At 44.9% G+C, this 20,725-nt stretch overlaps 1 protein-coding gene across 2 annotated transcripts in view; it reads right to left on the reverse strand.

The window, feature by feature from the left end:
* Positions 1–20,725, reverse strand: part of ARID1A (AT-rich interaction domain 1A) — a 548,770-nt gene that overhangs the window by 330,112 nt on the left and 197,933 nt on the right. For both annotated transcript variants that reach the window (XM_085647728.1, XM_085647729.1), the window contains exons 5-7: positions 17,252–17,492; positions 16,823–17,125; positions 16,131–16,298 (exon numbers count right to left, since the gene is read on the reverse strand). In XM_085647728.1, coding sequence (XP_085503854.1) covers positions 16,131–16,298; positions 16,823–17,125; positions 17,252–17,492 — 712 coding nt within the window. The remainder of the gene's footprint in view (positions 1–16,130; positions 16,299–16,822; positions 17,126–17,251; positions 17,493–20,725) is intronic.

Consider the following 20,725-nt stretch of genomic DNA (forward strand, 5'->3'; position numbering starts at 1 on the left):
TGCGTTTGTGAGGTGGTTTAATGTGGATATGACCAGTATCCATATATTGGATCGGGTGTTAATGGAATAATGTCCATTTTCTGATCCGAAGGGATATCTTTATGTTTCGGTTACAATGCTTTCAGTGTCGAAGGAGGCTAACCTTTCGGTGCGGAAGGTTTCTGCTCCGAAGGTTGCTTGGTCTTGGGCGTAGTGTATTTCGGCTCTGAGCCGGACTTATGCTTGGAACTTGAGGCTTTCGGCTCAGAGGAGGGTTTTAGACGACTCTGTACCGAGCTTGAAGGCTTGACGGGTTGTTTTGGTGCCGGGCCCGAGGGCGGAGCATCTGAAACATCTTCTTGGTGCCGACTTTGGCCAGAAGGCAGAGGTGGTGCAGAAGCCTTCTGTTTCTTCGGGACAGTTTGTGGGGGCAACGGGTCTTCGGTACTCACGTCACCTTGACCATGCAGCAGTTCCTTGGTGTCGAGTTCGATCTCGAGTTCCAAGCCAAAATCTTGTTCGGAGAAGGCCTCCTCCTCTTCTGCCACCGATGCATCAATATCTACCTGACCGGAGTCTTCACCGAAAATGTCCGGCATGTCCTCAATACTTTGACGCACCATTTCCAGACGTCGAGCCCGACGATTGCGAAGAGTCTTCTTTGATCAAAACGATCTGCAACCGTCACAGTTTTCTTTCTTATGCTCGGGTGATAAGCACAAGTTCCACACTTCGTGTGAGTCGGTGCGCGGATACTTCGAGTGGCACAGAGGGCAGAATTTAAACGTAGTCCGATCTATCGACAGAGAGTTACTGAGCGCGGTAAGGCCTCGAAGGTCGAGTCCGCTGTTGAAAACGATACGTGGAGAAGTTGGAAGGCGAACAGAAACAATACAGTTGAGGTAGAAAGGATTGAACGTTGAGGGGAACCCGAGAAACTGGCTTCGAGCCGAAGCACATCAATACACATCCGAACCCGAAACAGGGGTGTGGAGTTCTTGCTGCCCACACTGAGAGAGTGGGAACGAGCTCTGGATTGGTGCCAAAGGGCAGAAGAGACGGTCTATAAAGGAAGAGGATGTGCCAAAAAGTGGGAGGGAATATGGTAATTATGGCGACAATATAGACTGGGCTTGGGCGTTGAGGACCATCACCCATAAAAGACATGGAAGTGCCGCTCTGTTTTTGTCCAAGGAGTGACCTTGCCGACTGTATGTATAAACTAGTAGGGGTTGTACCTCCTGAAATTTATACTGTTGATGTTTTTATGTCCACCCGGAAGCTTATGGTTGTAAGACTGAATGGTCAAGTGGCACAAATTATTGTAACTACTGTCAATTATGGTCAATTGTGCAAACAGTTAATAAGATGTTTAAAAAAACACTTGTCCTGTAACAGAATCCACTTGCCCCTTTGGTGCCATGTAGTGCAGCGACAAAATATGGCAGCAATCTCATTATATAAGAGCTCTGATATAGCCTCTCTGATTATGCCAGGGTTCATGCCATAGTAGTGTTTGAATAGTTGCAATCCCCTTATGTTGCCACGTTTCCGCAGATCTACATAATGGGGCTGAAGGTAGTGGTTAGCAATAGTTCCAGGGTTAGAATGCCCTTTTGAGTCTGTGTAAACCTACTAACTTGCATGTTTTAAGGGTTTTCAACAACTTTTCTCTAATCTATTCCCATACTGAGAAATGTTGGAAATTTACTCCTGACAATGGCAGACGTAAAACTTCTTCCAGAGTTGGGAAAAAGTGGTTGGAGAGAAAGTGAACTTGCAAACACTCAGGTTTTCGCATGAGAAAATCTACACATGCACATCTGCTCATGCTAAAATGCAGTTCACAAATACTTTCTACGAGTACTATTTCTTGTCCTACTTGTGTAAATTCTTGGGAATTCACGAAAGATGTATAGCTGCACTTAATGCAAGGACATATACCATGGGTGCACTTTTCCTTTTTTATTCAATAATTAGGCCCCTAATTTGGTCTGGCGTTGAACGTGGCCTTTTGTGTTTATTAAAATTCTGTCTCTCTCTGTATTGGCTAGCTTCACGGTGACTAACAGCATTCTGCACTTTCACAAAGAGCGTATCTGCACACAAGGTAGTTCTGTTCAGTGCCAGTAACTACTGTGGCAGTGTGTCCTTTTTGAGACCAAAAAACTACTGGCCGTCATGCCAAAACAAGGTACACATTGACAAAACTAAAAAGCTGACCGCCAATTTCAGACCTGCTGGCTTTGCCAATGCTTGTTTATTTTGGTTTCCCGTAATCTTATTGAAACTGGTTACACTGATTTTCCATTATGAATATTTTTGGGAAATACTAGCATGCATCAACACGTTACTAAATGATGCTTTAAAGAAATAGTACCTGAAATTTTACAGTCGTTTAGCAAAATGTTTTTTTTCCTTGCTTTCATTTTTTTATGAACATTTTATTTTGAAAGCAAAGAATCACCAATCTTGCTTTCAAGCTTCTGCAATTATTTGAATCAAATCAGAGACCATTATGGGAGCATTATACATAGCCTCATATTGCTTAAACTTTGAAAACGTGTGTACACATTTTTGTACTAGAACCACTGAAAGAAATGCAGTCGGTGCTTACAACATTTACTTAGAGCGTGCATCCAAATAATAAAGGCTTTCAATTAATGAACCATTAATACAAGTTTGAACAGCATTAACATATGGGCAAAAATATGACCTTAACTGCATACAGTGCCCTTCCCTGATTCATCATGTGGTACTGCAAACTGGCAGCCAAAGAGTTTGTGCTACCGGGGGTTGAGCCTATTTGTCTTAAGGACAAAATACCCATAAAAACTTGTTGCTCTTGACTCCAAACAAAAGGTCCCTGGCGTCGGCCTATTGGAATTTCACATCCCTGTCGATGGCAGAAAAAAAAACAATTTAACAATGGAGTTGATGCCCATGCGCACGATCACCGAAAGGAGGAGTCACCTTACCTCGTGACTAGGAAAGAATTCTCCGAAGAAAAACAACTTGCAAACATCTGAACCCAACACTAGATGGCAGGAGTATGCAAAGCATGTGTATCTACAGCATACATGCCTCGAACATACGTTTTCTCTTTTCACCTCCATTACCTGGAGACGGACATTGTCGACAGGAGTGGATGTCGACGATGCGGTAGTCTGGTGTGTGCGCTCGATCCGTACATAGTTTTAATGTGTATGGAGCAGTGTGCTGTTCTCCGCTGTCGATTTTGATTGTGTGGATCTTCTTTTTTGGTTGTAGGCCTTGTGGGCGTCAGAACTGTAGAGCTCTGACGCAGTCTGTTCGAGCCTGATGGCGGAAAAAAATTAACTAACAAAGGAGCCGTTGAACATGCGCAATACCTCGAGGATGAGGAGATACGACGCACAACGCCGACAATAAAACTTCCTCAAGAAAAACAATTGGCAGAATCCTGGTCCAACACTAAATGGAAGAAGTGTGCATAGCATGTGTATCAGCAACCACCACATGCTACTAATCTAAAAGTAAAAAGAGGGGAAAAAAACATGCTACCACCCAAACAATACTGCCACAGACGCAATAAAAATGTAAACATAAATTATTCATCGGCTATAAATTAGATAGAACAGTGTTATTTCCTAGCAGTCTGGAATACCTTGAACAGGGAAAGAACCCCTTTTTAGCTTTAATGAACATCAGAGAAAAAAAATATTCTTACTGAAATAAACAAAAGCTACTACTGACTTTAAATTTCTATAACCTGAAGACATAGTTTAAGAACACAAGATAAAAAAAGAATTAATAAATTATACAGAATGTCAAAGAGAAAAGCGTTGGCAAAGTAAAGTATTGTATTGCCAGTCCTGGGACAGAAGTGCACAAATTTTTAAGGCGAATGTGCACATATGCTCAGGAGAGGGCACTTATTTTTCGTCGGAGGTGTACATATGATCAGGAAAATGCCATTACTCAGTGCAAGAGAGCCAACAGGAAATGTCAACCTGAGTGAGAACTTGTGTCTATCCCTATGTTGTCTGGAAAAGTTAATTTTACCAACAGAAATCAATTTGTGGATGGTCTGACCAAAGAGAAGTTGGGCAAAGGCACAGGCAGATCCTTGTGAATCATCTGTTGTAGGTACAGAACTGTTTGTGCATATGCTTTTTCTCTGAATGATCAACAGTGCCCTCTTGTGGCAGTATCGATTCTGCACCTATTTTTAGTTGGATGTACACATATGATCAGGAAATGCCGTCACTCGCAGTGCAAGAGAGCCAGTGCGTTAACAGTCTGTTATATGATTTCTATAGAGCTATGTCGGGCAGTGAAGCACTTACCCACATGTCCAGCAAGCTACACTGTGGAAGATGAATGGTTGATGGTTGTTGTCTTTGTTTGGAACCTATGTGGGAAGTGCTTTAAAGTCATATATTATGACCACTGAGGTGCAGTTATGTTATGGGACACAGCACATGCTGGTGTGAAGGCTAAGTGAGAGATTGACTCGCACATTATAATTGCAATAAAGACTAAAACATATAGGCAGCTACGCAGCATCAGCATGGCCAGTAAGGCAGTGAGAAGCTCAATGTGTGTATACCAAAAAAAGAGCCAATCAGAAAAGGCCCAGTAAACCATGTGCATGTGGCAACCTGCTCCAAACAGAGATGTGTCGAATGAGCAAAAAGATGCCAAAACGGCAAGAAATTGAATTGATGACATGAGCAGCACCTCAGATCTAAAGCAGCTATGCAATTTATTTTGTAAGGCAAAGATACTATGCATAACGCTGAAAAACCACAAAATCAGTATTAACAAGCGAAAAAGTGGAAGAGGAATCAAGACTGGCAAACTAAGCATAAACTACACAATGTTTAAAAACTGATTCTGCTTAATGCTGCTAGGCCAAAAAAAATAATTAATTGAGCTGGATTTGCAGACCAAGCCCCTAACATTACTCACATGTGAATGTGATGAAGGAGAATTTGGAAATTGTGTCTATCCAATGTTGTCTGGGAAAGTTAGTTTTAACAACGCACAGTTGGACAAAGGCCTAGGCAGCCTCTTGTGAATCATCTGTTGTAGGTACAGAACTGGTTGTGCATATGCTTTCTCTCTAAATGACCAACAGTGCCCTATCGTGGAAGTATCGATTCTGCACCTATTGCCAAACAGCCTACATGCTAAAGCACAGGCATCTCCAACGAGTAGCTTGTAAGCCAATGGTAGCTCTTCAACTACTTCTAAGTAGCTCTCCTGTGCCTGGTGAAATAATTAGAAGCTTTTGCTTGGTTGAATTAATATATTTATACCAAAATTTAAAAGTATGTGTTTGAAACGAAAGTGATCAGAAATCATTAACTGATGTTTGGAGAAAAACGGCAGAATTTTCAAAATATATTTAAAGCTGATATTAGAGTGATAATTAAATAGTGTTGGAGAGACTGTTACCATAATTATTAACTTGGTGCAAGAGGCATTGCAGCTATAGCTACAAAAATGTACATTACTGCTCGTAACCATGACTGACGTACGGAGGTGATTACTGCTGGTAACTTTGAACATGATGGGCACTAATGGTACTACTACTTCTCCCGTAATATTAGTAGCTTAGGAGGATTTTCATTGGACGTAAGTATTGCAGAAAATTTTGGAGACCACTGCTCCAGCACATTAAATAAACAGGGGGAGTTATTGAAACAACAATTAAGGAGTGATTGAGCATAATGTATACACTCCCCAAATAGGGTTTCATGGTGTGAACAAAGATCTCGCCGAAGGGCGCAGGAAAAGAGATGTTCTTGGCTGAATCCAAAATTGAAATAATTAACACTTTTTAATTACCTGGGGCATGTTTGAATAGGATGGGGCTTAGTCTGTAGGCCGCCATAGGCCCAGAAACACCACATATTGCGAGTCATCTTTCAGAGACCCGGGACCTTAAAAACATTTTATACTGACAAGCATCCCAAAAACTAATTAGTCCACAAGAAACAGACACAGTAAAGCAAATACTGTCCTTTCAAATGAAAATTATGTTTGTTGTTGCTGTGCTGGTGGATGGAGGATAGGGGGAGAAGGGTATTTTCACACCATCACTTCCTCGAAGTAGGGCAGCCTTGCTCGTCTAGTTGCCACAACAAAGCTTTTGCGTATGCTTTAAGAATGAGAAAAGGACAGGAACTAATACTTGAATACAATTTTTCTGAAACGGTTATCTGCTTGATGTTCATCAATGGCTTTCCTTGTCCTAGATTGTCCATCTCGTGTTTGCCCCTCCCCTGGAGAATAGCCTCTATAACATCTCTTTGATTGGCTGACCTTCCACTGCTCACTATTAGTTGAACTTTTTTTTTTGCTTTTTGATTAAGCACTCCATGAGAGTGCATGTTTCCAGCTGTCTGGTCGTATGCTTCTCTTCCCCCGTCCCCTCTTGCTGCTCTCAACCATTGTGCTCCTCCCCACTCTCCTGCACTCAATGTTTTGCTCTTCATCTTGTACGTCTCCCTGCACCCATTTGTTTCTCTCTCCCTCAAGTTTCTCCCCCACCCTCAATGCTGCTCCCTTCTTCATGTTCTGCTTCCACCCTCCACATCCGCCTGTTGCTAGTCATAAAAAATTTAAAAAAGACAGGAAAATATTACTTACTCTGTAAACATTTGTTTGTGGCATGTAGTCCTGTAGATTCACATGCTGTGCAAACTCCTCCTTTCTGATGTTGAGCCGGATGTGTGCAAATTGTTTTTTTTTGAAGAATTCTTTTGAGTCATGAGGTAGAGTGATTCCTCCTCTTGGTGATAATGCTCATGGGCACAGACAGGACACGAATCCCGCGCTCCTCCCGGCCCGCCTGTAATCCTGCAATAATCGTAGCCCTTGAGGAGTGAAAACAGCCTGGTGTGTAGCTGCCTTGCTGGACAGGACCCCGGGGGAGCCAACTATGCCTTGGGGGTGACAGCGCTTGGGGACGGTGGTGGACTTAAATAGTCCAGGCCCACTTCGAGCCGCGAAAAGCTGACAAGCAGCACGGACTTGATTGCCCTGATTGGTTGTGGGGCCCAATTGGGGATCAGTAGATTGTGAGGATGTCTGGCCGGGGGAGCGGTTGCCCCTTGGAGAAAGGTGCAGGGCAGGTGGATCTCCACAGGCCTGGTCAGCTGTTACGGGAGCGACGGCCAGCAGGCTGGCTGCGTCGCGGCTCGGGGGATTGAGGCTGCGCCTGAGCACTGCGGGCAGGCTGAGCGATCTAGGCTTGGGAACAGTTCACTAGTTTAAGCCTGAGGAAGGGATAAAAGGCCAAAGAAATAATTTGGATCCATTGTTTTGTTCTAAATTACACGTGAATAACATCTGAAATTGTTGTTGCTTTTATTTCACGTGTGCTGGGGAATTCATATTATGTTCTCTTGTTGCTTAGGCCACAACTTTTAGAGAGGCAGGTGGTTCTCTCAACTCTACAGCACTGTAACAACAGTTGATACGAATCATATATGCTCAGTAAAATCACCCCTTTGGCGCCTGTTACCTATTAATTATACCACCACCTCTATACATACTAGGCTGAGCGATCAACAGGCTCACTAGGGAAAAGCCAGGGGCCTGGCCTGTGCAGCTGTGGCCTGCCCTGATTGAGGCTCATCCCGGGGCCGCGGGGGGAAAAGAGGCTCCAGCAGAAGTGAGGACATCTGGCCAGGAGCAGTGGTTGCCCCCTTCGGTGAATGGAGCGGGCCAGCAGGCTCTCCCGACCAAGCTGGCTAGAGCAGAGGAGCCCAAAAGGGCTGGATAGGGGCACAAGTACGCTTGGCCCGGGGGGACAGCTGCTCGAGACCGGGCCCGGCGGAACAAAAGGGTCACATGAGAGGCTCCTATAGCTGGCATGGATGGACCAAATAGCAGCCTGGAACTCTATACACAGCTAGGACCCTACTGGAAATGCAGGGGTTGTACGGAGGGGTTGCTTGAGTGGAGGCTCCCCCACGTTCGGATTGGGGCCCCGGGGGTATGGAAGATTCCATGGAGGCAGCGACGGACTACCTCTGAGGAGCTGCGGTAGGCGGATGAGAAGCAGTTGTGAATGCGCCTCGCCGCCTGGGGGACAGCCCTGGTATACTCAGAGAGGGCACTCCCGCTGTGTGTTTTTGGGCTGGGCAAGGCTGAGTGAGGCACTGTTGGGGAGACTAGACATTCTGCAGCTCCGTCTCTTCTCCCCACCACCCCCCCCCCCCCGGCCCCTCCGAGCTGGGGTCCGACCAACCATAGGCGAATCCCTGTGGTTGCTGCGCACTTGAACTTTGGCGATGGTGCGGGGTGGCATCGGAATAGGGGTGAAGCAGAGGACACCTGGCTCGCACATGATGGGGAAAGAGAGGCCACCAACACCATTACCTGATACACGATCCCGCGGCAGAATTCTCAGCTTGTTACAAAGATACTGATCCCAGGATACTTGTTTCCGGTTCAGGGAAGACCTGGCTTGGCAGTTCGGGCTGGACTGTTCCCATGAGGAACAGGGTCAAGACTGATTTCCATATGGCTGAGTCTGAACTGGGGTGGAGAAGTGAGCTTAAGAAAGATGATGGAATCAACCCAGATCTGTGACTGGGGGGTGAGTGTCTGAAAAGTTTCAGCACTCCGTCCCATCATCTCCTTGTGTTTTCTTTGTTCACCCTAAGTTGGCAGGGAATGCCCAGACGTGGGAACCTTGCTCACTTTGCCACTGGATTCAAGCTAGCCTGTCTGATGAGGGGTGTTACCCTGAAACCGGTCCCAGGATGCTTGTTTCCGGTCCAGGGAAGACCTTGATTGGCAGCTCGGTCTGGACTGTTCCCATGAGGAACAGGTTCAAGACTGATTTGCATTTGGTTGGGTCTAAACCGGGGTGGCGAAGTGAACTAAAGAACAATGATGGATTCAACCCAGATCTGTGAATGGGGGCTGAGTGTCTGAAAAGTGTCAGCGCTCTGTCCATCATCTCCTTGTGCTTACTATACAACACTTAGGCATTTGGTCCCTTGAAATCCCCGGGACTATGGAAAACAATGCATTTCTTTCTTCTGTGTAGTGTAGAATACAAACAATCAACACCTCTGGTATACTCACCACCTAAGTCCAGTCAACTGTGTACATTTCCAACCTCTTATGGGCAGCAGACACTTACTGTCTTAAGTGATGCATCTTTGTACCAATTATGTTACTGCTAGTGTATACAACAAAGCAACATGCATCCTTGAGGCTGCTCCTATGTGTCCAGCTCACAACAGGTTTCTTAAAGAAACTCTCAGCTTCCAGCACGCAGCCTAAAGACCTATCCTTCTTAAACAAAAAAATCTAACCCGCTTTGCCATACTGGATCAAAGGACTGACGAAAGTTTGCATCTGGTAAAGATATTGTAATGTTGTAAATTAAAAAATGTTAATGGTACTATTGTAAAAGGCTATGGCTTTGGGCCACTCCATCAGAAAAGCTATGTGGGCAAGGACCTCAAAGCTGACACACTTGGCCACAGGTAGGTAGTGCCACCTGGCATGCTTGAAGGGAAGAAAAATGCTACTTACCAGTATGCATCTGTTCTTGGCATGTAGAGCTGTAGATCTGCATACTTTTGCAGAGATCACCATCGGGTGTTGGGCTTGGATGTTTGCACTTTGTTATTGTAGAAGTCTTTGTAGTCACGAGATAGGCGACTCCTCCTTTGGTTAGTAGTGCGCATGGGCATCGACACCATCTCCAGATAGTTTTCGCCATAAAGGGTGATGATGGAGTTAGTTAGAAATAGAAAAGATGTCCACATGTAATGTATCTAAGTAAGATAGTACTACAACACATAAAGGTGTCCGGGGAGGCGGGTGGGCGTATGCGGATCTACAGCTCTACATGCCAAGAACAGATGCATACTGGTAAGTAGCATTTTCCATTCAAAGCATATGAGCTGTAGATCGCATACTTTTGCATAGACTATACAGCGGTTACCCCATTAGCGGTGACTACCTGAATGCACTGCAGGAGTTTGAAAAAGTGTTCTTAGTACAGCCTGGCCCACACTAGCCTGTTGTTTTGCCTGCATAGCTTCACAGTAGTGTTTTGTGAAAGTGTGCGGTGTAGACCATGTTGCGGCTTTGCAAATGTCCTCCATGGGAATATTTCCTAAAAATGCCATGGATGCCTAGTTTGCGTGTGGAATGCGCTCTAGGGGAATGGATAATGTACGCTTTGCTTTTTGGTAGCATATTTGGATCCATTTAATTATCCACCTGGCAATTCCAGCTTTTGATATAGGATTGCCCTCATGTGGGGGTGAGAAAGCTACAAAAAGTTTAGTTTTCCTGAAAGTTTTTGTCCTTTCAATGTGGTAAACAATAGCTCTTTTGACGTCAAGCGTATGAAGAGCCCGTTCTGCTACTGAGTCTGGTTGACGAAAAAAGACGGGGAGCTCAACAGACTGGTTAAGGTGAAAAGGCGAAACTATTTTAGGTAAGAATTTAGGGTTAGTCCTAAGAACCACTTTGTTGTGATGTATTTGCAAAAATGGTTCCTGTATGATTAATGCCTGGAGTTCACTTACTCTTCTGAGAGATGTGATGGGCACAAGGAAAGCTACTTTCCATGTGAGGAACTGTAATTCAGATTTATGTAAAGGTTCAAATGAGGGACCCATGAGCCTAGTAAGGACAATGTTTAGATTCCATACTGGAGAGGGTGGAATTCTAGGAGGAAATATCCTTTTAAGGCCTTCCATAAATGCTTTGATGTGAGGTACCCTAAACAGTGACAAGTGTTGTCTGTTTTGTAAGTAAGCTGCTATAGCAGCAAGATGTAATCATATGGATGTGTATGCCAGATTACATCTTTGTAGATGCAGTAGGTAACAGATAATATTTTGAGTTCAAGCATCTAATGGATTGATTGTGTTGTTATTGTAGTAAACAACAAATCTTTTCCATTTAGCTGCATAGCATGCTCTAGTGGTAGGACGTCTAGCTTCTTTAATGACGTTCATGCAGTCTGGTGGGAGATTAAGGAAACCAAACTAAGACTTCAGGAGCCACATCGCTAGGTTCAGTTGAGCTGGTTCTGGATGTCTTATCTCGCCATGGTTCTGTGTGACAAGCTTTGGAGAAAGGTGCAACTTTTGGTATGGATCTAGTGAAAGTTCCAGCAGTGTTGTGAACCATGGTTGTCGGGCCCATGTTGGAGCAACCACTATCATTTTGAGAGACTGTTGTTTGAGCTTGCGCACCAGTAACGGAATGAGCGGGAGACGCGAAAAAGCGTACGCAAATCTGCCTGACCAGTTCATCCATATCGCATGGCCTTTGGACAATGGGTGTGGGTACCTGGAGGCGAAGTTTGGGCATTTTGTGTTTAAATGTGTGGCAAACAGATCTATGTCTGGGTGGCCCCACATTTGAAAAAACGGATGAAGAACTTACGGATGAAGTTCCCATTCGTGAATCTGCTGTTGTTAACGACTGAGCAAATCTGCAATTTGATAGTGTATCCCAGGTAGATGCTCTGATATGAGATATATCTTTTGAGAAATGGCCCATCTCCAAATGCTTTGTGCTAAGCGTGAAAGCTGTAGAGAGTGTGTCCCCTCCTGTTTTTGTATATAGTACATTGCTGTCATGTTGTCCGTCCGGACAAGGACAGTTTTGCCTAGGAGATGTTTCTGAAATGCCTTCAGGGCGAGAAATATGGCCTGTAACTCCAGGTGACTGATGTGAAGGAGTTTTTGTTGAGGGGTCCACATACCCTGAATGGTGTGATTTAAGAGATGAGCTCCCCAGCCGGTGAGTGATGCGTCCCTGTTAGCACTATTTGTGGAACCGGATCTAAGAACGGCCGCCCTTAGGAAAGATTTTGTGTGCTCCGCCATTGCTGAGAGCGATATGTGCGGCTGTCCACAAACACCAGATCTGTAAGTTGACCTTGAGCTTGGTTCCGTTGTTGTGCTAGACATTCTTGAAATGGATGCATCTGGAGTCTTGCGTAAGGGACAATTAAGATGCAAGAGGCCATCATTAGTTGCATAAACACTCGAGCTGGTAGGGAGTGTTGGGGTTGAAATTTTGTTATGAGGGCCTGCATACTGGCTATCCTGGCTGGATTGGGGTATGCAAGGGCTTTGGAAGTATATATTGTTGCACCTAGATACTGTTGGGTGTGGGACGGTTGGAGATGTGACTTGGTGAGGTTTATTGTGAATCCTAAGTTGTGCAGCAGCTGGATCGTGTTGTATGTTTGTTGTACACAATCGCTGCATGACTTGGCTTTTATGAGCCAGTCGTCTAGGTAAGGAAACACATGAATGTGTTGTCTTCTTAAGTGGACTGCTACCACCGCGAGACATTTTGTGAAGACTCTGGGTGCTGTTGTGACTCCGAATGGAAGGACTTTGAACTGGTAATGTTGTCAGTCCACTATGAACCATAGGTATTTCCTGTGAGCAGGGTGAATAGGAATGTGGAAGTAGGCGTCCTTGAGATCTAGAGTGGCAAGGAAGTTGCTTTGTTGAAGCTGCGGGAGGACCTGTTGTAGTGTGACCATGTGGAAGTGGTTGGATTGTATGTACAGGTTTAACAGTCTGAGGTCTAATATTGGCCTGAGAGTGCCGTCCTTTTTTGGAATGAGGAAATAAAGGGAGTAAATCCCTGTACCTTGAAGATGTAGGGGAACCGGTTCTATTGCATGCTTTTGCAAGAGAGAGAGAACCTCCTGCTTGAGAAGCGCGAGATGTTCTGTGGACGTTGTCTGGGAGGTATGTGGGGGGGTAGAAGTGAGTTCCAGACAGTAACCATACTGGATAATTTGTCTTACCCACCTGTCTGTGGTGATGGAATTCCAGACAGGTACGAACTGTGATAGTCTTCCCCCGACCGGAGTGGAGTGATCTGGGGGAGTGGAGGGAAGTCACTCTTTTGTGGTGGGGGAGTTGCGGGTGTTAGAACCACGTCCTCTCCCTCTGGTGTTATTGCCTCTCTAAGTCCCTCTAAAATATCCTCTGTTAGGGGAAGTTTGAGTGGGGCTTTTGTAAGTGGAAGAGGTGTTTTCTGTGCAAATTGTTTTGGAGGCGCCCCTATAAGAGGAGTGACGAAAGGAACCTCTACTAATTGTTGCCTGTAAAGCCCCCATAGATTTGGCTGATTCTGTGTCCTTTTTCATCTTTTCTAAAGTTGTGTCCACAGTAGATCCAAACAAGTGTTCCTGATCCAAGGGTTGATTGAGGATGGTAGACTGCACCACTTGCTTAAAACGAGATATGCGTAACCACACATGTCTGCGTAGTAACACACTTGTATTAATTGTGCGGGATGCTGTATCTGCTGCATCCAGGGCACATTTAATAAAGGTACTTGTAATTAACTTTCCCTCTTGTATGAGATCATTTTCCTTGGTCTTATATTGGTCTGGAAGATGCTGCTTGAGCTTTTCAAGCTCATCGTAGTGAGCCCTGTCATACCACGCCAATAAAGCTTGTGAGTTGGCAATACGCCAAAAATGTACCGCCTGTGACGCAACCCTTTTACCAGATGCGTCCAATAGTTTAGATTCTTTGTCTGGCGGAGGGGCATCACCTGTGGTTTGTGAATTTGCCCGTTTACAAGCATTTACCACTACTAATTAATCCAGGGGGAGTTGACCCTTAATATAAGCTGGATCGGTTGGAGCTGGTTTGTATTTCTTTTCAATTCTAGGATTGAGCACCCTGACAGGATCTTTAAAAACCTCAGGAGCATGTTTAATCATCCCTTTTAGCATAGGGAGAGTATTTATTGTTTTTTGAGGCTGCAAGAAGGTCTTTAATAAAAAATCTTCCTCCAGAGGGTCGGAGTGGAGTTGAACTCCATGGTATTGTGCAGCTCTATTTATCAGTTGTGCAAAGCCTACGTTGTCATCTGGAGGGGATGGTCTAGAGCGATATACATCTGGCTCAGGTACATCTGGAACATTATAATCATCCCAAGAGTCATTAGGTAGGATACTGTGTGTGTCATCGTCAGTATCATCATGATGATGTGGTGGGTCTATGTCCTCATCCCCACCCCCTATATCCTCATCATCATCTTGCGGTGCAGGTGAAAGAGGAGGCACTCGAGAGTGCGCTGGAGAGAGTATTATGCTTGGAAGCTGTGGAGGTGGAGAAAAAGGCCTCATAGGTGAGGTGGCGGAGTCTTTTTTTTTTAAGGGTATCTCAGGTGTTTCTGAGGTGTCCAATTTCCTCTTTTTATGTGGTATAGAGGTGACTTTGCAGGTAATGGGGTCACTATGGAGTGTTTTTTGCTTAGGATCCGGTGGGTCTGGATAGAACAGTTCTTTTGATGCACTGTTTTTTTTCGGTGCCGAGGACTTAGGCTCCGAGTGGTGTTTTGGCCTGTCTTCTTTAGCTTTGGGAGGGGTTTTTGTTTCCTTCTGCTTAGGTGGAGTTTTCGACTGGTCTGCTTTTTCGGATCCGAAACCTTGGATTGACAGTTTCGGTGCCGAAGTATCCGGTGTGGGTGGTACCTTGGTTTTTTCTTTCGGTGCCGAAGAGTCTGGTGTCGACGGCACCTTGGGTTTGTGTTTCGGTGTCAAAGATGATTTTTCAGTACCGTGGTGTGACTGGCTCGATCCCGAGCTGCCTGAAGGCTTTGTAGACTTCGGAGCCGGGCCCGGAGGCGGGGCTTCTGAAGTATTATCACAATGTCGACCCAGACCTGAAGGTGTTACCGGAGCCTTGTGTTTCTTCGGGGCAGGGGCATCAACATCAGTACTCACGCTCTGTTGACCTGGAGTAATCGTCTGGTCTTCTGAGTCCAATTCATCGGCTTCCGAGATGCTCGCTTGTTTATCTCCTGTCTCTGGATCATCGGGGCCTGCCTCGAAGATGTTGTCCGGCGCCGAAACGGTTGATCTCGTCATTTCGTGAGATCGAGCCCGACGATCAAGTATAGTTTTCTTGGACCTGAAAGAATCACAGGCCTGGCAGTGTCAACTCTCGTGTTCTGGAGACAGACAAAGGTTGCAGACCTCGTGGAGATCTGTGTGTGGGAATTTAGCCCCACACTTGCATTTTTTTTAATGGAGTCCTTTCCATATGCTGGTTGATGGCTTCAATCGGCTCAACGACCCGCGTCAACGCCCAGACTCGAAGATCTGTTGGATTTTGGATACGCGTCGATCGCGATCGAAACAATACCGTCGAACGGTGAGAGCTTTGCGCGTCGAAGGGGAATCGAAAACTAACGCAGACCCGGAGCGCATCAAATCACATCCGAACATGATAGCGGAAAAAAACAAACTGGAGATGGAGTTGATGCCCTTGCGCACTACTAACCAAAGGAGGAGTCACCTATCTCGTGACTACAAAGACTTCTAAAATAACAAAGTGCAAACATCCGAGCCCAACACCAGATGGCGATCTATACAAAAGTATGCGATCTACAGCTCATATGTCTCGAACATGGCATTACCTTTTCTGTTTAAAAGCTACAAATTCTATTGTTTAGATCACTTGGAACCTCCCAATTGCATGGCTATCAATGGCGATCAGGACCCAGGAAAAGAGAACTTCATGATTGAGTTTTGATAGAGGCCCGGATAAATTATCCGTAGAAGTGAACCCCAGAAGCAATCACCAAAAAGTAACCTTTGCCTTTGGACAATCTCCCTACATTGTTCGAACTGTTGGTGTTAGGGATTTTCATAAGCCTACCTATGCAAAGGAAAATACTGCCCTACTAGCATCACAAATCAACTGGGCTTTTGTATGAATTGTTAAGTCTTGGAGAAAATTACCGTTTTTGGAGGAGTTCATCTTTATGCTATTTGAAAATCTCTTCAAGCATTTTGGAAAAATGTGGGAGGTCTGCTTAACATGAAACAATTGATAAAGGACTGTAGTTGAAGCACTTGTAGTGGCAGGAGGACTTACGTAAAAACATGACAGCAACTCCTTCTGTAGCAATAGCTCATCTTGAACAGAGTTAAAAACGTACCCTATAATGCCCATACGTAGGACTGAATTGCCTGGGACATAAGTGAATGCATGCCACTGATGAATAACATTTTCTTAGATAATAATCTTGTCAATCTCGTAAAACGACCACTCTGACCACAGTTTCACAATTACTACAGTATGAACTACGACTGTATCAGACCACACATTGGTTCAAGCCATCACCTTGGGGTCCATACTGACTGCCCTGCGGACCATAGCTTGCCATGGAGTTCTGCTGATAAGGATTCATCCCAGAATGCATCTGTGCTCCGGAAGACTGCCGTGGGGATAAAGCGGCGCCAGGTTGGGGAGAGCTGTACTGCGGCATCTGTGGATTTCTCTGGATGTAACCTAAAGAAAAGCACAGAGCTCAGATCGAGCCACCCAGAAGAAAAAAAAGGCCCAAAATTAAAAAACAGACCCAACCATCAATGGGATCCATCGTGGTTCTCCAGACAGCTAATTATCACTGCCTGCACAGGACCATGCGAGCAACTCATCCAGGTACCCCCCTCCAAATATCATTGTCTTGACAGGAAATCAAGCTACTCTACACAGCAATCGCCAAACATCACAATCTCCCAGTCAACTTTTTCAGCAATGAATTTCTTATGTTTTACATCAGCAACCTATCCCTGCCTCTTCCAATATCAGCTCCATCCATGAATACTCACCTACGCTACGTCAGAAACTGAAGTTTAACAATGGGGTGTACAGCTCTTCCACATGCATCTGCTCACCTGTAAAGCTCTCCACCAGACCTCAGTCTCACAAGTTCACATCTATGCATAACCACATGCACCAGCCCCCAGTCCTGCCATTCCCTCAACATGAGCTCTGCCTTTGACTCTGGCTTATGGAATACACAAGCTCACCTCTATCCTGGTTTAGGCTTGATTGGTTCATGTTGGGAGTCATAGAAGAATTCATAGGACTCATTGATGGGTTCATGGAGGGGTTCATTGAGGGGTTCATGGATGGGTTCATTGAAGAGTTCACTGAAGGATTCATTGACGAATTCATTGAAGGATTCACTGAAGAATTCATGGAGGAGTTCACTGAAGGATTAATGGAGGGGTTCATAGACTGGTTTACAGAGGGGTTCATTGTCTGGTTCATTGATGGGTGCATGATGTTTTCAGACTGGACGCTGGGTGGTCGAGGCGGCATCTGGTTGACTTAAACATGGAAGAACATACATTAATGAGCGATAAAAGAACGTTCATAGAAAGCTTTATTACGGATAACCATTTTGAAACAGTGATGAATGAACAATCGAAGTCAGGGGTATCACTGCTGCTTACCTGGAACTGCAGCTGGTGACATAGGGCCAGAACGAGGCTGTACAACACTTGCTGGAGAACCAACAGGGGAAGGAGAAGGGCCACGGACTCCTGGCAGGTGGGGTGAGGTGTGAGGAGAGAATGGAGACTGTGCAGGGTTACTTTGCTCCCCCTGGCTGCTGGAAATCCCTGACGTGCTCACTCCGGGGCTCAACGCTCCCTCTGCACCCATCGGTAGGTCATCTATGGAACCCGACAAGTCCTACAAAGCAGAAGCATACGGTTTAACCAAATGATAGGCACATTACACAGCATAAGACCCAACGGAATACTACACAAAGCAGATCAGTCCAGGGTGCTGAATCTTCCCAAACGGGCGACACTACAAACGCAGTTCTAACCAAGCACCACCTATAGAATAGTGTCAGCCTAAGCGCTTCGGCACCTCGTCATTGATATGAAGTACTACTGAATCCAATTACACGACTCTCCGGATTAATATGGTTAAATGAGAAAATTGTTAGCCTGCTTTCTCCTCTTTGCCCAGCAGGGGGAGCATTCAGCACCCATATTACAGCGCAATTTATTCTACTCTAGCTCAGTAGAGAATACAGTGGGGGAGGGGGAGACATCACTGGAAGAGTATGATCGGAACAGTGCTGGACCTAAGGGCCCACTATAATCTGGTTTTAGACATATCGGCTAGAAACTGCCAAGTACTGGTCTGTAAGTGGAGGCATGGTTCGCAAACGGCGTCGGCTATTATCATGAACGGACTATGTACATGAGAGAGACGCGGTGGGCTTTGCAGGGTGCGCGCCTGAGTCTACAGTAGTAGTTACCCGTGGGTTGGCCTATTTCACGCCTCTGTTCAGACTCCGAACTGAATAACCTTTCCAAGCAAGCTGCCTCTCCCCAAGCACACAGGTACAAACTCTTGCATTCAGTTTGGAGGATTGAGCGCACTAATAATACAATGGCTACTGAGTAGCAGCAACTCTCCCATTCCCTAGGCAGTGCCGTTTGTGACATTAACGATAACCTCTTACTCGTCCATTTTAGAATGTGAGGATTACATGTTGTGCTCTAGGTTACCGTACCTACCTTTTCTGGAGAAAACCGCAGGTTTTGATGTACCCAGCCAAGCTACGATTCCTGCAGATCGCAGGTTTAAACGCTCCAGTCCACTCACAGGGGCTGTACATTTACAGTGCCTGTACATTTACAGTGCCCTTCCTTAGCTGCACGGGGTTGACAACACACGACCACTAAACAAACCGAAGACCCCAGTCTGGTATGGGGCATTAAAATAACACAAACTCACCCGGACAAATGAATGTGCTGCAATGTCATAACAACGCTTGACTGCGCTAAAGTAAATGATAAATAACTATTTGACTGAGGTCTCAAAAGTAGATGCTCCTCCAACGCATGATAAGTTTCAAGAAGAGTAAATCTACGCCCACAGTAATGACCCCATATTGTAGGATTTTTTTTATTGTTAACTAGATTAGCGGCGAACTAGGATGGGTTACCCTCTCTCCCCCCATCCATCCCCCCCCCCCCCCCCCGCCGAGGGGCAACGGCCCGGAGGAACCCATGCTCACAAATATGTACACAGCAAGAACACTCTACCCTCGAGGCAGCAGTTTGTAGTTTCTGAGTTCCTTTAGTTTTTAACACATGGTATATCCGATATAACCCGACGGTCAGGCAGGCTCAATATAAAGTTACTTGATGGAAATGACGGCTACGTTCAATTAAGACATGTAATGATTGCATTAACAAATAAATACCAATAAAAATAAACAAAAAACTAAGAACTTTTACCCTACCAACCGTCAGGGCCATTGAGGCACAAGACTAATGACCATTTCAAGGACTGATTCGCCTCATATTTATTTTGTCCACATTCTCAACCTCTGCAAATCTCATCAGGAACAAACGCATTAGACTAGCCTTGGCAAGGTGGTGCAATGGTGGCCAGAAGTCTGCAATTTTTTGAAATGACTATTGCACATAATGTTAATAGAACACTGGCGCTTCCTGGCAAGCAGGTGTACTTTGAGCAAGTATTGGTTAGACATGCCTTCTAGTTTTAATACACATAACTGGAAAATGATTCTAATTGGAAAACAGAAAAGGTATTTTGGGCTTTAAATTGCAGTAACATGAAGAAATAGATTAAGCTCACAAGAATAACAAAAGGAAAAAAAGATAAAGAATGTACAAACATTATTAAGGTAAGTTATTGGCCCTCCTGCCCCAGCACTGAAGTGCAATTCAGTTTAGGCGGATGCGCAGGTATGATCAGGCAGTGCCGCTGCTCACAGTGCAAGAGAGCCAATAGCTCTCAATGGCTTAGCCGCTGCCCCATCCTCGATGCTGTGTTGGACGGAAGCGGATTGTAAATGGCAATTGAACAGACCAATGGAGGTTTAGCGCAGACCCAGAGCTACTATTAATTTAAATATACCTGAACTATTTTTTATGATTCTTTTTCATGACATGAGGCTGGCAGTACATTTAGGGTGTCTTTAGGTAAGACCTAAAAGTGCATGAAATTACCTAATAAGGAATATAACGGGATGTTTGATATGTTGTCTTACGTTTATTTGGTTGTATAAGACAATAAAAATATATTTTAAAAAAAAGAACTACAATATCGTCCCTATTCTGTGGCAAACTCCAGGTCCAGCATTGTCCAAAAGGAAAAATCCCAGCAAAGTACTGCAACTGTAAATTGCTTCAGGGGGTGAACACCACCAAGAGTACTGCTTTGAACGTCTAACATTCGAAAAGGTCCAATATAAAAGAGGCAAGTAGACATGGAATGAACAGGGTAAGAATGATCTTTGCCAACTGGTAGCATTCCATGGTGACAAAGAGAGGAAGCAGTTTGCAGACAACAAGAAACGTCTCAAAATGATAATACCTTTTGGATAATTGCAAAATGCTAATTCTCAACTACTGATAGAAGCCAAAATGCATGAACCATGAGATAAGTCCACGCAACCAGTTCAAAAAAACACCAAGAGCTAACAAGGGTTGCTGGCATCACAGTAAACAACAACAGGATTAAGCCGGCAGAGCTTGTATTTTTGTTCAGAACCATTTGAAAAGCCAGGGGACTCTGGTCTTCTATTTCGGTGTTTCAGTGGCACATATTTCAAGTAATTTTCTCTCTTAATAACAAGGCTTTTATGGGGCGAAACATAAGTGCATACATAAGAGGGACGGCTCCAATACAGTTAGGATCATATCTGGGGCATGACCCCATGGATACATCTTTTTTTTAACGAGATGTTTGCTGGAGCAAATTACTGATGAAAACAGGAAGTAGAATAAACTGCCTTTACCTCTAGTGAAGCAGGTCTTGAGGCGTTCGGGCACAGGTCCTTCACAACACTGCAGAGAAAAAACTGCAGTGGGTAAACTACAAGGGAAATGGATCCTCATCGAGAACTGGCTACCACAGTCCAGTCTCCCAAGACC

The sequence above is a fragment of the Triturus cristatus genome, chromosome 3_2 (genome assembly GCF_964204655.1).
Source record: "Triturus cristatus chromosome 3_2, aTriCri1.1, whole genome shotgun sequence".
In the NCBI taxonomy this organism is placed as follows: Eukaryota; Metazoa; Chordata; class Amphibia; order Caudata; family Salamandridae; genus Triturus; species Triturus cristatus.